The sequence below is a fragment of the Suncus etruscus genome, chromosome 10 (assembly GCF_024139225.1).
Source record: "Suncus etruscus isolate mSunEtr1 chromosome 10, mSunEtr1.pri.cur, whole genome shotgun sequence".
NCBI classification, from domain to species: Eukaryota; Metazoa; Chordata; class Mammalia; order Eulipotyphla; family Soricidae; genus Suncus; species Suncus etruscus.
Window position 1 is genome coordinate 35,841,955 of NC_064857.1, and position 14,659 is coordinate 35,856,613.

Genomic DNA, 14,659 nt, shown 5'->3' on the forward strand with positions numbered 1-14,659 from the left:
TTGGGGCCGGGCGGTGGCGCAAGAGGTAAGGTGCCTGCCTTACCTGCGCTAGCCTTGGACAGGACCGCGGTTCGATCCCCCGGCGTCCCATATGGTCCCCCAAGCCAGGAGCGACTTCTGAGCACATAGCCAGGAGTAACCCCTGAGCGTCACCGGGTGTGGCCCAAAAAAAAAACCAAAAAAAAAAAAAAAAAAAAAAAGTATTCACTTGCCTAAACTTCTCTTGCCAAGTGACTAAGAAACAGCCAAGTTAAAAAAAACAAAAAACAGGGGCTGGAGAGATAGCATGGAGGTAAGACGTTTGCCTTTCATGCAGGAGGTCATCGGTTCAAATCCCAGCATCCCATATGGTCCCCCGTGCCTGCCAGGAGCAATTTCTGAGCCTGGAGCCAGGAATAACCCCTGAGCACTGCCGGGTGTGACCCCCCCCCAAAAAACAAACAAACAAACAAACAAACAAAAAAAAAAACAAATTTCTGGGTCGGAATGATGGTACAGCAGTAGGGTGTTTGCCTTGCCACATGGCTGAACCAGGATAGACCATGTTTCTATCCCCCAGGCATACCATATGGTCCCCCAAGCCAGGAGTGATTTCTGAGTGCATAGCCAGGAGTAACCCCTGAGTATCACCAGTTGTGGCCCAAAAATTAAACAAAAAAAAAAAAAACAATTTTCTGTCCCTCGGCTGCAGGCTAAGTGCTTACACTCAAACAGTAAAGGAATTTGGAAGATTATATTGGACTTTATTATTATTGTCCCTTATTATATTTTATCTGAAAGTAGGTAGAATTTTTGCTAAGTTAAAAAAATTTTTTTGCTAAGCTACAACTTGTATATTCTAATATTTGCTCTTTCATTAATGAGACATGAGTTATGTGTCAACAGAAACTAAAAATAGACATTTCAGAATAAAAAGTATTGCTCTATTTAGGGGTCCTCAAACTTTTTAAACAGGGGGCCAGTTTACTGTCCTTCAGACTGTTGGAGGGCCAGATTATAGTAAAAATTATAAAAATTATATAAAAATTATAAAAATTGGGCCCGGAGAGACAGCACAGCGGTGTTTGCCTTGCAAGCAGTCGATCCAGAACCTAAGGTGGTTGGTTCGAATCCCAGTGTCCCATATGGTCCCCCGTGCCTGCCAGGAGCTTTTTCTGAGCAGACAGCCAGGAGTAACCCCTGAGCAATGCCGGGTGTGGCCCAAAAACCAAAAAAAAATTATAAAAATTATGAACAAATTTCTATGCACACTGCATATATCTTATTTAGAAGTGAAGAAACAAAATGGGAATAAATACAATATGTGGCCCGCGGGCTGTAGTTTGAGGACCATTGCTATATGAACTGTTACTGAAATGGCATCTGTTTGGAGGGTCTTATTTCACATTTGTATTAATTGTCCAAGGACCTCTTTTGAAACCTCTTGTTTTCTTTTTCTTTTTTTGGCGGGGAGGGGTCACACCCGGCAGTGTTCAGGGTCTACTCCTGGCTCTACGCTCAGAAATCGCCCCTGCCAGGGTCAGGGGACCATATGGGATGCTGGGACTCGAACCACTGTCCTTCTGCATGCAAGGCAAATGCCTTACCTCTGTGCTATCTCTCCAGCCCCACCTTTTGTTTTCTGGCACCATTATGTTCTCCTTGGTCTGACCAGAATTTAGCCTGAATAGAGCCAGGAGTGAGCCAACCACTTTTTGTCACCCAAATATTTAGATTGACACTCCTTTTTTTTTTTTAATACACCCAGAAGTGTTCAGGGAAGTCAATGTGGTGCTAAGAATTGAACATGTTGGGCCTGGAGAGATAGCACAGCAGCATTTGCCTTGCAAGCAGCTGATCCAGGACCAAAGGTGGTTGGTTCGAATCCCGGTGTCCCATATGGTCCCCCGTACCTGCCAGGAGCTATTTCTGAGCAGACAGCCAGGAGTCACCCCTGAGCACCGCCGGGTGTGGCCCAAAAACCAAAAAAAAAAAAAAAAAAAGAATTGAACATGTTTAGCTGGGTGCAAGGCAAGAGCCCTACCCATGGACTAACTCTTTGGCTCCTTACGAAAGATCTAATAAATATATCAAGAAATGAGTGAGCACTAACTGTAAGGGTCACCCCCGTCATGCAAAAGTCTATGTATGTTAGAATATAAGTTTAGGGGCCGGGCGGTGGCGCTAAAGGTAAGGTGCCTGCCTTGCCTGCGCTAGCCTTGGACGGACCGAGGTTCAATCCCCCGGTGTCCCATATGGTCCCCCAAGCCAGGAGCAACTTCTGAGCACATAGCCAGGAGTAACCCCTGAGCGTCACCGGGTGTGGCCCAAAAACCAAAAAAAATAAAATAAACAAAAATAAATAAATAAACAAGAATATAAGTTTAGAATTAAGTTTGGTTTAGAATTAACTACTTGTTCAGCTTCTGTAACCTAGCTATACTATTGACATAACCACAGCCAGGACAGGCCTCAGAAATGTGGCCAGGGTAGGCCCAGAACAGTCAGTTCCAGGAACTTCAAGGGCACGAACCAGGACAGGTAGATAAACTGACAACACCCAGGGACCTGCAGATGATAAACTTCCTCTACTACTTCAGCCAGCCAGTTTAAACCTGGCTGATGCAACATGTACTAAAAACCTATAGTTTACCCCTAGCTTGAAGCCCCAGAAACCCTATAAAAAGGGCTTGCAAGTCTTTTTTTGGTTGCCACTTACAAGAGGTGTGGCCTTAGCATGCTAGTAATTGAATACTGCCATTTCTGCCTGTCTTTGTGGGTTTTATATTGAGTCCAGAGTTAACATTTGGGGGCTCGTCCAGGATACCTGACACAGAGATGAAAGAACAATAGAACAATGGAGAGGAAAAACTTGAGAAAATCTGATAAATCTGTGGTGTACATCTCAGTGTATTTCTATATAAGGCCTTATTTCTGGAGAGTGTCAGCAAAGGACACAGGTGGAACCAGTTGGGGATTTTGGGAGACATCCCAAGTCCCCTTTGGGATCCCTTTGGCAGTCCATGGCATTTGGCTGGGTGAACTGCAGAGGAAGAGGACCTGAAACCCCTGACAGGAATTCTGGAGTCAGTACTCTTGACTTATCTGTATCTGTCTTATTCTGTTTTTGTTTTTTTTTTTTTTTTGGTTTTTGGGCCACACCCGTTTGACGCTCAGGGGTTACTCCTGGCTATGTGCTCAGAAATCGCCCCTGGCTTGGGGGGACCATATGGGACGCCGGGGGATCGAACCGCGGTCCTTCCTTGGCTAGCGCTTGCAAGGCAGACACCTTACCTCCAGCGCCACCTACCCGGCCCATCTGTCTTATTCTGTCCATGTGTATCTGTCTGTCTTTGTGTCGGGGACACACTCTGTGTCTCTCTGCCTTTATGTCTAACATGTTTTGTTTGTTTGTTTGTTTGTTTTTGGGTCATACCTGGCAGTGCTCAGGGGTTACTCCTGGCTCCATGCTCAGAAATCGCCCCTGGCAGGCACAGGGGACCATATGGGACGCGGACTTTCAAACCACTGTCCTTCTGCAGGAAAAGCAAATGTCTTACCTCCATGCTATCTCTCCGGCCCCGTGTCTGACATGTTAAATTTTCTTTGTACCACTGTTTAGAGAATTTCTAGGAAGAATGCTACCCCTTTGGGGTTGGTAGAATTTGGTTTGAGTTCAGCAAATTGTGTATTGTGTGAGATGTGTATTGTGTGAGCCTTGTGTGTGTGTTTCTATAGCTTGATTTGCAAGTCTGGTATTATTTACTCTCCTAAAGGCAGACAGGCCAGGGCAGCAGGGAGGGGTCATGAATACAGAACAATTCGCAGACAGCCATCAGGACTTAAATTTGTCCTGGAGAAAGTCTGGTGTTTTCAATCAATCTTATGCTGCTTTCCTGCCCTTCTTAGATGAGGGGAGAGGAGAATCAATTGAGATGATCTGTATGTGCATGGTGAAGAGAGGATGTGAATTGAGTTGCTGAGCAAGCTCAGGGTGTAGGTAGAAGAACTGCCAGGCACAGGCACCAACTCTGCAGCCCACTTCTGTGCTGTAGCCACATACCCCAACGGAAAAGCATGAGTCTACACCCCTTCTCCTCTTTCTATGCTTGTGCATTTTTGTGAATCTTTTCATGAGAATGCTGGCAGTAGGAGGGCCTGTGTGGAGCCAGGAAGTCTGGATTGGATGAAGCAGGTGGTGAATAAGGGCTGAGGGTGGGGCACCAGTCTAGCCCCTTCCAACAGTGGAAGTTAGTTGGAGAAGAGCTGAAGAGAAGTTAGATGAGGTCAATTTTTTTTTGGGTGGGGGGGTCACACCCAGCAGCGCTCAGGGGTTACTCCTGGCTCTATGCTCAGAAATCATTCCTGGCAGGCTTGGGAGACCATATGGGATGCCAGGATTTGAGCTGCTGTCCTTCTGTATGCAAGGCAAATGCCTTACTTACATCCATGCTATCTCTCCACGCCAAGATCAATTTTTCTTTTTTTTTTTTTGTTTTGTTTTGTTTTTGGGCCACACCCGGCGGTGCTCAGGGGTTACTCCTGTCTGTCTGCTCAGAAATAGCTCCTGGCATGCACAGGGGACCATATGGGACACCGGGATTCGAACCAACCACCTTAGGTCCTGGATCGGCTGCTTGCAAGGCAAACACCACTGTGCTATCTCTCCGGGCCCAAGATCAATTTTTCTAATGAGACCAGTAAAGGGATGCTCTGGTGGTATAAAGGAACTATTAAGACATTGGGCAGAGGGACGGAGAGATAGCATGGAGATAAGGCATTTGCCTTGCATGCAGAAGGATGGTGGTCGAATCCTGAGTTCTCATGTCCCATGAGCCTGCCAGGAGCGATTTCTTTTCTTTTCTTTTTTTATTTTTGGTTTTTGGGTCACACCCAGCAGCTCTCAGGAGTTATTCCTGGCTCTACACTCAGAAATTGCCCCTGGCAGGCATGGGGGACCATATGTGATGCCGGGATTTGAACCACCGAGCTTCTGCATGCAAGGCAAATGCCTTACCTCCATGCTATCTCTCCGGTCCCAGAAGTGATTTCTGAGCGTAGAACCAGGAGTAATCCCTGAGCACTGCCGGGTGTACCCAAAAACCAAAAACGAAAAACCAAAAAAAAAAAAAAAAAAGACATTGGTGAGAGGCCAGAGTGGTAGCACAGTGGTAGGGCATTTGGGTCATGGCTGACCCAAAATGGATGTGGGTTTAATCCCCTGCATCCCATATGGTCCACCGAGCCAAGAGTGATTTCTGAGCGCTGAGCCAAGAGTAATGCCTGAACACCGCCGAGTGTGACCCCTACCCCCCCCAAAAAAAGACATTAGGTATTGAGAGACTTTGGAAACTCAGGCCTGAAGGAGTTAAAATTTCCCAGAGAAGAGGCTAAGTAAGCCCAAGTTTAAGCATTCTCTTTGTTTTATCAACCACTTCTCAGGTATTCCTCAGCTTTGGACATTTATTGAGTCTTTGTTACAGACTATCAGAAAAGAAAAAGTGGCTGTTTTAAAACTCAAACCAAATGAGCCATAGTAATTGATCCTATTGATTAAGGAAATTACTGTCCTTTCCCCTTAGGCAACCTAGGGAACTCTAGTCTGTATGCTAATGAGTAAAAGAATTGGGCCATTTTAAATTTCAACTAGAGGAACTTTCTCTAACTTTAGAGATTTTTTTGTGAGGGGTGGTGGTTACTCCCAGCAGTGCTCAGGGCTTACTCCTGGCTCTCAGCTCAGAAATCACTCCAGGCAAGCATGGGATGCAGAGATTCGAACCACTCTTGGACCTGGGTTTGTTGCTTGCAAGGCAAACGCCCTAATGCTGTAGGCCCCAATTTTAGAGCAGCATTTTTTCAACCACTGTATGCGGCACACTAGTGTGCCATGAGATATTGTCTGGTGTGTTGTGGGAAAAATTCTAATTTCATCCATAACATGCAGCCTTGGCTCACAAATAGACCCATCATTAGATTATTTCGTAATAAAGTAATTATAAAATAATTTCTTTGTGTTTATTTGATTCCTATTCAAGAGAATTACTTTATAGTCAATATAGGCAGAGTTAATTTTTTTTAACATTTTCTTTTTTTTTGTTTTTGTTTTTGTTTTTGTTTTTGGGTCACACCAGGCAGCGCTCAGGGGTTTACTCCTGGCTCTATGCTCAGGAATCGCCCCTGGCAGGCACAGGGACCATATGGGATGCCGGGATTTGAACCATCGTCCTTCTGCATGAAAGGCAAATGCCTTATCTCCATGCTATCTCTCCAGCCCCCAGAGTTAATTTATTTTTTAACATTTTCTAATGGTGGTGTGCCTCGTGATTTTTTTTTTTCATGAAAGAAGTGTGACTTTGCCCCAAAAGGTTGAAAAACACTGCTTTAGAGGTTTCTAAGAAGGAAGAATTAGGGCTGGAGAAATAGCACAGCAGTAGGGTGTTTGCCTTGCATGCAGAAGGACGGGGTTCGAATCCCAGCATCCCATATGATCCCCCGAGCCTGCCAGGAGCAATTTTTGAGCGTAGAGCCAGGAGTGACCCCTGAGCGCTGCTGGGTGTGACCCAAAAACGCAAAAATAAAGAATGAGGGTCTGGAGAGATAGCACAGCAGCGTTTGCCTTGCAAGCAGCCGATCCAGGACCAAAGGTGATTGGTTCAAATCCCGGTGTCCCATATGGTCCCCCATGCCTGCCAGGAGCTATTTTTGAGCAGACAGCCAGGAGTAACCCCTGAGCAATGCTGGGTGTGGCCCAAAAACAAAACAAAAAATAAAGAATGAAAAATTGGATAGAAATTGTTGCAAATTATTGTTGTTAGCTACAGTCCCTTGCCAGCCTGAAGAATTTGCAGAAGGACCTTTGCCCACACTCCCCTTTAATGATTTCTAAGTAGGTGAAATCTCTAGGTAAAGACTGAACCAGAAACTAAAAGGGAATGGGTGGTGGAAAGAAAGAAGGAGTAAAGATTGTGGCTTTTCTGGTAATGTTAAGGGTAAAGGAATTAGCACCAGGTATGGGAGGCATTTCTCTCAGTCCTTCTCTCAGAAGAAAAGGCAACGATCCTTACAGCCCTTTCGGGGCTACTGTATTCTAGGACCCTATGTTGTTCTCTCCACACCAAGTTATTTAAGTTGCAGGATTGAAAAAGACACAGGAACTTCTTTTCTCCTCTTCAGTGGAGACTCACAACCTTGATGAAAAGGACTCCCTACAGATTTGGCTAACTGAGCTCTCAGGACCAGGACTGAATGCAAATCATCCTGATGCTCCTGCTGATAGCCAGGACTATGTGACAATCGGCAAGAATAAACACCTGATTTCTTGTGGACTATACCTGAACTCTTACTCAGGCTGTGAATGGAGGGTTTCTGGGTAAGACTGTCACCCCGGGGATTCCTCCCCTAAACTTTGACTTGTGTGTTTTATTTAGGGTTTTTGATTGTGCTCCACAAGGTCTCCTTCTACAGAGGTATAAGTGTTAAGAAAAGAAGTGGTGGTGGTGGTGGTGTGTGTGTGTGTGGGGGGGGGGGGAGTGGTAACACAGTGGTAGTGGTTTTGCCTTGCACACAGCTGACCCAGAATGGATTCGGGTTCAATCCCCAGCATGCCATAAGATCCCCAGAGCCAGATGTGATTTCTGAGAACAGAGCCAGGAGTAACCTGAGCGTAGCCAAGTATAGCCCTGTTGAAAAACATTAATTATAAAGTCCTTGATGGTGGGATGGAGGGAGAGATGGATTGTGAGGCCTTTCCCTGCTCGCCTGGGCCAAGCACCTGCAACCCCCTCTAGCCCCAGTGGTCTCAGGGTGTTGGCAAGGAAATGATCCACAGACAGTCAAATTTCAGGAGATATCAACTTTATTCAGCCCCTAGTCACCATGTTTCGCTCCTAAACTTTTTTTTTTTTTTTTTTTTTTTTTTTTTGTGGTTTTTGGGTCACACCTGGCAGTTATTCCTGGCTCCATAAATTGCTCCTGGCAGGCACCGGGGACCATATGGGACGCTAGGATTCGAACCAATGACCTCCTGCATGAAAGGCAAACGCCTTACCTCCATGCTATTTCTCCGGCCCTGTCTGGCTCCTAAACTTTTAACCTTTTAAGCCTGCTCCATAAGTAGCCCTGTATTCAAAGCTGTCTCTACCAGCCACCTTTCTTGCTGAAAACCTCTCTCCATCCTCCCCCTGAATCTCTCCCTCTATCCTCCTGGTGAGCAAAACAGGAAGCCAAAGACCCCTCCCAGATATGAGCAGGTTTGCCTCTCAAAGTGAGCAAAACGGGAAATTGGGGAAGGAGAGTAACAAAGCCCCCCCAAAAAACTCCCCAAAATAAAAATAATAAAGATTAAAAAGAAGTGAGTATTATTTGCATCCCCATGGATCGGGTCCCAGCATAGGGAAGCTGTCCTGAGAGCATTCTCATTTTATGTTTGTCTAGAAGGGAGTTCTCAGAAGTGTGGGGGAGAGGTGAGCTTTCTCTGCAGAATATGGGAATGTTAGGAAAGTAACCTGGAAGTAGGAAAGCCCCAAGATCAAATTACAGGAGGGGACTAGACCTTGTTTTTCCTTTACAGGGAGGGCTCTGCACCACTGTAGGTAAGGAATGCTGTTTCTAGGCTGATTATGAGGGGGTGATTAAGGAATCTTAAGCAAAGTTTAGGAAAGGTCTGGCTAAAAAAAAAAAAACCAAGAGTGTGAACAGCAGGAGTCATGGTTCAAGTCTTGGTTCAATGCTTCCTCATGATGCTTCCCTATGCTTGACAACTCTCCTCTCATCCATGATGGGGCCTCTGAGCTCCATCTTGATTTTAACACTTGGTTCTTGCATCTTGAACAAACTAGTAAGTTTTGTTAAAGACAGAATCAATACAGTTCAACTGCTGGTCTTAAGGCAGCAGTACCAGTCTCTAAGTGAAGCAACTGTATGAGGTCAGGATTGAACACATGTACTAGAAAGGGAGAATGTTAGAATATAACATTCTAGGACTAAGTTTGGTTTAGAATTAACTGCTTGTTCAGCTTCTGTAACCTAGCTATGCTATAGACATAACCAGGAAAGGCCTCAGATATTGGCAGAAGGAACTAGGCCCAGAACTACCAGTTTTAGGAACTTCAAGGACACATACTAGGACAGCTAGATAAACTGGCAATATCTAGGGGACCTGTGGAAGACAAACTGTATCTAACTGCACCTGAAGGTCTGTGGGCACCAGAGCCCTTCCACTACTACTTCAGCCAATCAGGTTTAAACTGATGCAACATGTACTAAGAATCTATAGCTTGAAGCCCCAGCAACCCTATAGAAAGGGCTTGCAAGTCCCTTTGTGGTTGCCACTTTCTTTTTCTTTTTTTTTTTGGTTTTTGGGCCACACCCGGCGGTGCTCAGGGGTTACTCCTGTCTGTCTGCTCAGAAATAGCGCCTGGCAGGCACGGGGGACCATATGGGACACCGGGATTCGAACCAACCACCTTTGGTCCTGGATCGGCTGCTTGCAAGGCAAACGCCGCTGTGCTATCTCTCCAGGCCCATGGTTGCCACTTTCAAGAGGTATGTGTTTAGTTGAATAAACTACCTTGTTCATTGCATTACTGCCATTTCTGCTGGTCTTTGTGGGTTGGATATTGAGTCCAGAGCTAACATGTAGACCCAGAGAGATAAAAGATAATGCCTCAAAGGCTGCTGACACTCCAGTCCATCAGCATCTGTACCACAGAGGCAGGAATAAATCCTGAAGACAACCAGTGTGGCCCTAAAACAAATAATTGCAGGGCCTAAAACAAGTAATCGCAACTGGAGAGTTTGGTGGCACAGAAGGCTCCCCAGCACAAAACAGAGGCCACCAGCTTAGAAGAGAGCTCATTGGGCTGTTATAATACATATTTTGAACGCAGCAAGCACAGCCACAGTGTGGCCCCCAGACTGAACACACTCCGTTCACACCACCCCCTTGAAGTTGACATACCCTTTGTCTCCATACTAGGGTTAGAATACAATGCCCTCTGGAATCTGTATCATCTTAAGGTACTGGGGAAAAAAAAAACCCCAAAAAACTCAAAGGTGAATATGGTTTCATCCTTTAGAGAATGTTTTGCTGGCCTAGATGGGGCACAAGTCTAGTGACTTAGTTTCCAGGAGAGGGTTGTTAGAATTTTTTGCTGGCCTAGATTGGGTGTAACTCTAGTGATTTTGTTTCCAGGAGAGGGTTGTTAGAATTTCTTTTCTGGGTCTGGATAGCACAACAGTAGGGACTTGCGTGCCTTGCACGCAGCCTACCCAGGATGGATGGGGGTTCGAATCCCGACATCCCATATGGGCCCACTGAGCCTGCCAGGAGCAATTTCTGAGCACAGAGCAGAAGTAACAACTGAGCACTGCAGGATGTGACCCCAAAACCCAAAATAATAATAATAATAATAATAATAATAATAATAATAATTTATTTTCTGAGTTCTGCTAATCTTGGGTCTCAAAATGACTCTAACCATTTGACTGCATTTGCCCCGAAATATGCTTAAAAGTTTTGGGGCTTTCCTCTCCCGCCATGCTTTGTGAGTTTGGTGGCTAAATTTGGAGTCTCTCAAAGAGCGCTGAGATGGGGAGGAGGGAAATTTGGGACATTGGTGGTGGGAATGTTGCACTGGTGAAGGGGGGGTGTTCTTTACATTACTGAAACCCAACTACAATCATATTTGCAATCAAGGTGTTTAAATAAAGATATTAATTTAAAAAAAGATAAGGGCGCTGAGAAAAGCCACCAACCGAGCTCCATCCATCCATCCAGCAGCCACCTGAGCTCATCTAGCAGGAGCTCTGAGGCTCTGAGACGCAGGAGGCGGAGAGCCACCAGAGCGCGTGCGCGTCGGGATGCTCGCGCAGGCGCAACACCTCTTCTTCCTGTTTCCCCTCACACTCCCCCTTCCTCCTGCCTTCTAGTCCCGCCCCCAGAGAAGCCCATACAAGCGTGATTGGCTATTCAGGCTGTCCATCAAAGCCGAAAACCCCTTCTGCGCGATCCTATTGGTTCCTGAGAGCCTCCCACTCCGTGGAGACTCGGGCGCCACCGCGGAAGCCGCTATTGGCGGAGAACCCGAGGCGCTGACTGCTCACTTCCGGCTCGGCACCTCCGCGCGCTGCTTCTTCGCCCCTTCCCCCGCCGTGGCCCGCAGCCTGCTCAGCCCCGCAAACCCTTGCACGATGGCCGCCTCCGTGTGGTCGTCCGTGTCCTCCCGTAGCGCCGACTGAGCCTCCCCTTCCTCCTCCTCCTCTTCCTCCAGGGCCGGATCCTGAGGAGAAACCTCGCGCCTCAGGGCTTGGGGCGCCCGCCTGGAAGAGCGCGACTCCCCTTTCCTCTTCTCTGAAGCCAGAAAAGTGGGGTGCTCCCTGTTGCTCCAGGGTCAGAAGCCAAAGAGGGTGCACCCCCTTTCTGCTCCTGCGAGGCCTGGGCTTGTTGTCTCCCCTCAACTCCTGGTGCTGCCAGGCCTCTCTCTGGCTTTTCGGGGTGCAAAGCAATGGAGCTGCAGAAGGGGAAGGGGGCAACAGCGGGAGCGGCGGCAGGTGCAGGAGGAGCGGGCACGGGAACCCCAGGAGGGGGAAGGCTGCTCCTTGCCACCAGTTTGGATGCCAAGGATGAGTTAGAGGAGGTAGGTTTTTTTTTGGGGGGGTCGGGCATAAACACACACCTCTCCACTGCAACCCCCACTTTTTGCACCTTCTGACAGGTGGTACTCCACACCCCCAGCAGCAGCAGCAGGGAAAGTTGGGGCGCACTCTGGGATCCAGCCCCCCAGGTCTGGCTTTAGACCTCCATTCACTCCCCTTGTCAGAAAAGCCCTGGGCACACTCTGGGATCCAGCCCCCCAAGTCTGGCTTTAGACCTCTTTTTCCTGTTTCACGCTTGGGCCAAGCTCATCTCTATCCCTTGTCAAAAAAAACCCTGGGGATCTGCCCCCCCCCCCCCCCCCCCCGCCCCAGGTCTGGCTTTAGACTTCCCTCCCCTGTTTCATGCATGGGCCATGCCCACCTCCATTCATTCCCTCTCCTTTGTCAGAAAAGCCCTGGGGCACACGCTGGGATCTAGTCCCCCCAGGTCTGGCTTTAGACCTCTTTCCCCTGTTTCATGCTTGGACCATGCCCACCTCTGTCCATCCATTCCCCTTGTCATAAAAAGTCCTGGGATCCAAAACCCCCCCCCAGGTCTGGCTTTAGACCTCCCTCCCCTGTTTCATGCCTGGATCATGCCCACCTCCATCCATCCACTCCACTTGTCAGAAAAGCCCAAGGGCACATTCTGGAATCCAGTCCTCCCCCCCACTCCCCCAGTCTGCCTTTAGACTTCCCTTCCCTGTTTCACGCCTGGGTCATGACCACCTCCATCCATCCTTTCCCCTTGTCAGAAAAGCCCTGGGGGACACTCTGGGATCCAGCCCCTCCAAGTCTGGATTTAGACCTCCCTCCGCTGTTTCATGCTTGGGCCATGACCATCTCCATCCAACCACACCCCCATCAGGAAAGCCCTGGGTATGAATGGTTGGGAGGTGTCTGTGGGTTGCTGGGAGATAGACCCCACTCTGCGTAGATGCAGATGAGTCGCCCTTGGGTGAAAGAGGTATTTCAAGGGTGTGAAGGCTCCTCAAAGGTGAGTAAGTGAGCAGTTAGGTAGCTTCAGCGCCAATTGCAGTGGGGTGGGCAGGGCCTGGGGCTGTCTTAGGCTTGCAGGTATCAGCACCCAGAAAGAGGACACACACTGACCCTGTGGGCACCTGCCTCCTCCAGCCCCCAGTGGGAACTTGAGCAGATTGGTTGTTGGCCCTCCTTGCCTTGTTTCAGACAGCCCAGAGTTGAACGTGGGTCACTTTCTTTCTGCACTGCTCAGGGCGACATCGAGGACCTCTCTCGACCCACAACTGACCCACAACTGGAGCTTAATAACTGAGCCTTGTGTGTGACACCTACCTGATGCACTCGGCTTGGTACCCCCCAGCCCGAGTAAAGCAACTGGTTGCCATTCTCTCAGTACTTGCCTGTTTCTCACCTTGTCCTGGCTTCTCATCTGATACAAAGAGGGTAGGCAGGCAGGCAGGCAGACTGGTGGGTGGAAACCATTGCAGACAGCAGATGCTGGCACAGACATAGAGAAAAGGGCACTGTAGAACCCAGAGGTGGCTGGGTGACAGCGGATCTTCAATCCACTGATGTCTTTTCCCATACTGGCTTTCCAGTGTGCTTCCCCCCATTATTCTAGGTACATTTGTGTGCCTGGAAGTTGGCCTTTTTTTTTTTTTTTTTGCCAGCTTCAAAAAGAAATGATGAGCATAAATTATGTTTCTCAAAAAGATGCAAGGTGGGGATGTAGCTCAGGAGGAGAGTGTTTGCTTTGCCTGTGTGAGCCTGGGATCCATCCCTTCTGCAAAATGAATAAATGAAAACAGTATCCCAGGGTCTGAGAGATAACAGCCAGTGCCTACCCTTGTGTGCACGGGCTCCACCAGTGTTCTATCCCCAGCACTGCATAGGATCCCCTGAGTCATATTAGGAATGATCCTTGATTCAATCAAAGAAAACAAAATCCAGTTCATCCACAGAACATTCAGATGACTTTAGGTTTGTTTCGAAATTAGAACCTCTCATCTTTTTAGACATGTCGCATTATCAAAGCATGGGGATGGGGGCTCTAGACCTGCCTTTGACATCCCCCCACATGCAGTAGAGGAGCAGAAGAGACCCCTGGACTTGTCTGGATTCCCTTTGTTCCCCACCTGCCTGCTCCAGGGCTCCCCCTGTCAGCCCTTGAATCTCAGAGACACTGCCTGTTCCCTTAAGCAGTGTCACATTTGCCTGGTGAGGCATTTTTCTCTTTTTTTTAGGCCCATCTGAGAGTGAACTTTCAACTGTTTTCTGGGAAGGGGGGAGGGTAGGGCCCCATTTCCTTGACATCTTTCGTGCTGCAGAGATATCCAGTTTGTTCCTGTCTCCTTTTCTCTACTGCCCTTTGTCCTTCGTCTCTCTGAATTTTTCAGCAGTCTTGTCTCCCTTTAACCCTGTGGCTATTATTTTCGTAGACCAGAGTGCTTCTAATTTGGCTTAACCTAAAGCTTCTTCCTCTCTCCCCACTCCTAGTGCTCACTGCCACACAAACATCAGTTCTCAAACCTGGCATTGACAGACTGACCCTGCTTGTTTAGGCTGGGTTTCTCTCCTGCACAGGCTAGCCTGTTGCTTGGGGGCGTGGCACCAGCTCATGACCGTATAGGCTCAATGGGCTGAAGCTGATCAGGAAATGGCATGGGGTACCTAGGCTCTAACTTTTGGAGCAACCCCATTTCGCTGTACCACTGACACACCAGGAAGGAGGAAGGTTCAAGGAACCAGAGAGAGTACAGCTGGTAGGGCTCTTGCCTTGAACATTTCAATTCATGGCATCCCATATGGTCCCTGGAATCTGACCAGAGCAATCCTTTAATACAGCCAGGTGTGACTTCAAAACAAAGGTCTGAGAAGCCTGCCAGGTAAGGATTGGGACCCTCTTCTAGGAACGTTTGAGGTAGCCTTGCTTTCCCTTAGCCCTGATCTGTTCTTGGAATAGGGGATTCTTTATTTTTTTGGTTTATTGGGCCATACCCGGTGACACTCAGTCAGTTATTCCTGGCCATGCACTCAGAAATCGCTCCTGGCTTGGAGAACCATA

At 47.9% G+C, this 14,659-nt stretch overlaps 1 protein-coding gene across 1 annotated transcript in view; it reads left to right on the forward strand.

The window, feature by feature from the left end:
* Positions 1-11,083: 11,083 nt before the first annotated feature.
* Positions 11,084-14,659, forward strand: part of INTS3 (integrator complex subunit 3) — a 40,592-nt gene continuing 37,016 nt past the window's right edge. The window contains exon 1 of the mRNA XM_049782206.1: positions 11,084-11,615. Within this exon, the coding sequence (XP_049638163.1) occupies positions 11,484-11,615 (132 nt within the window). The 5' untranslated portion in view covers positions 11,084-11,483. The remainder of the gene's footprint in view (positions 11,616-14,659) is intronic.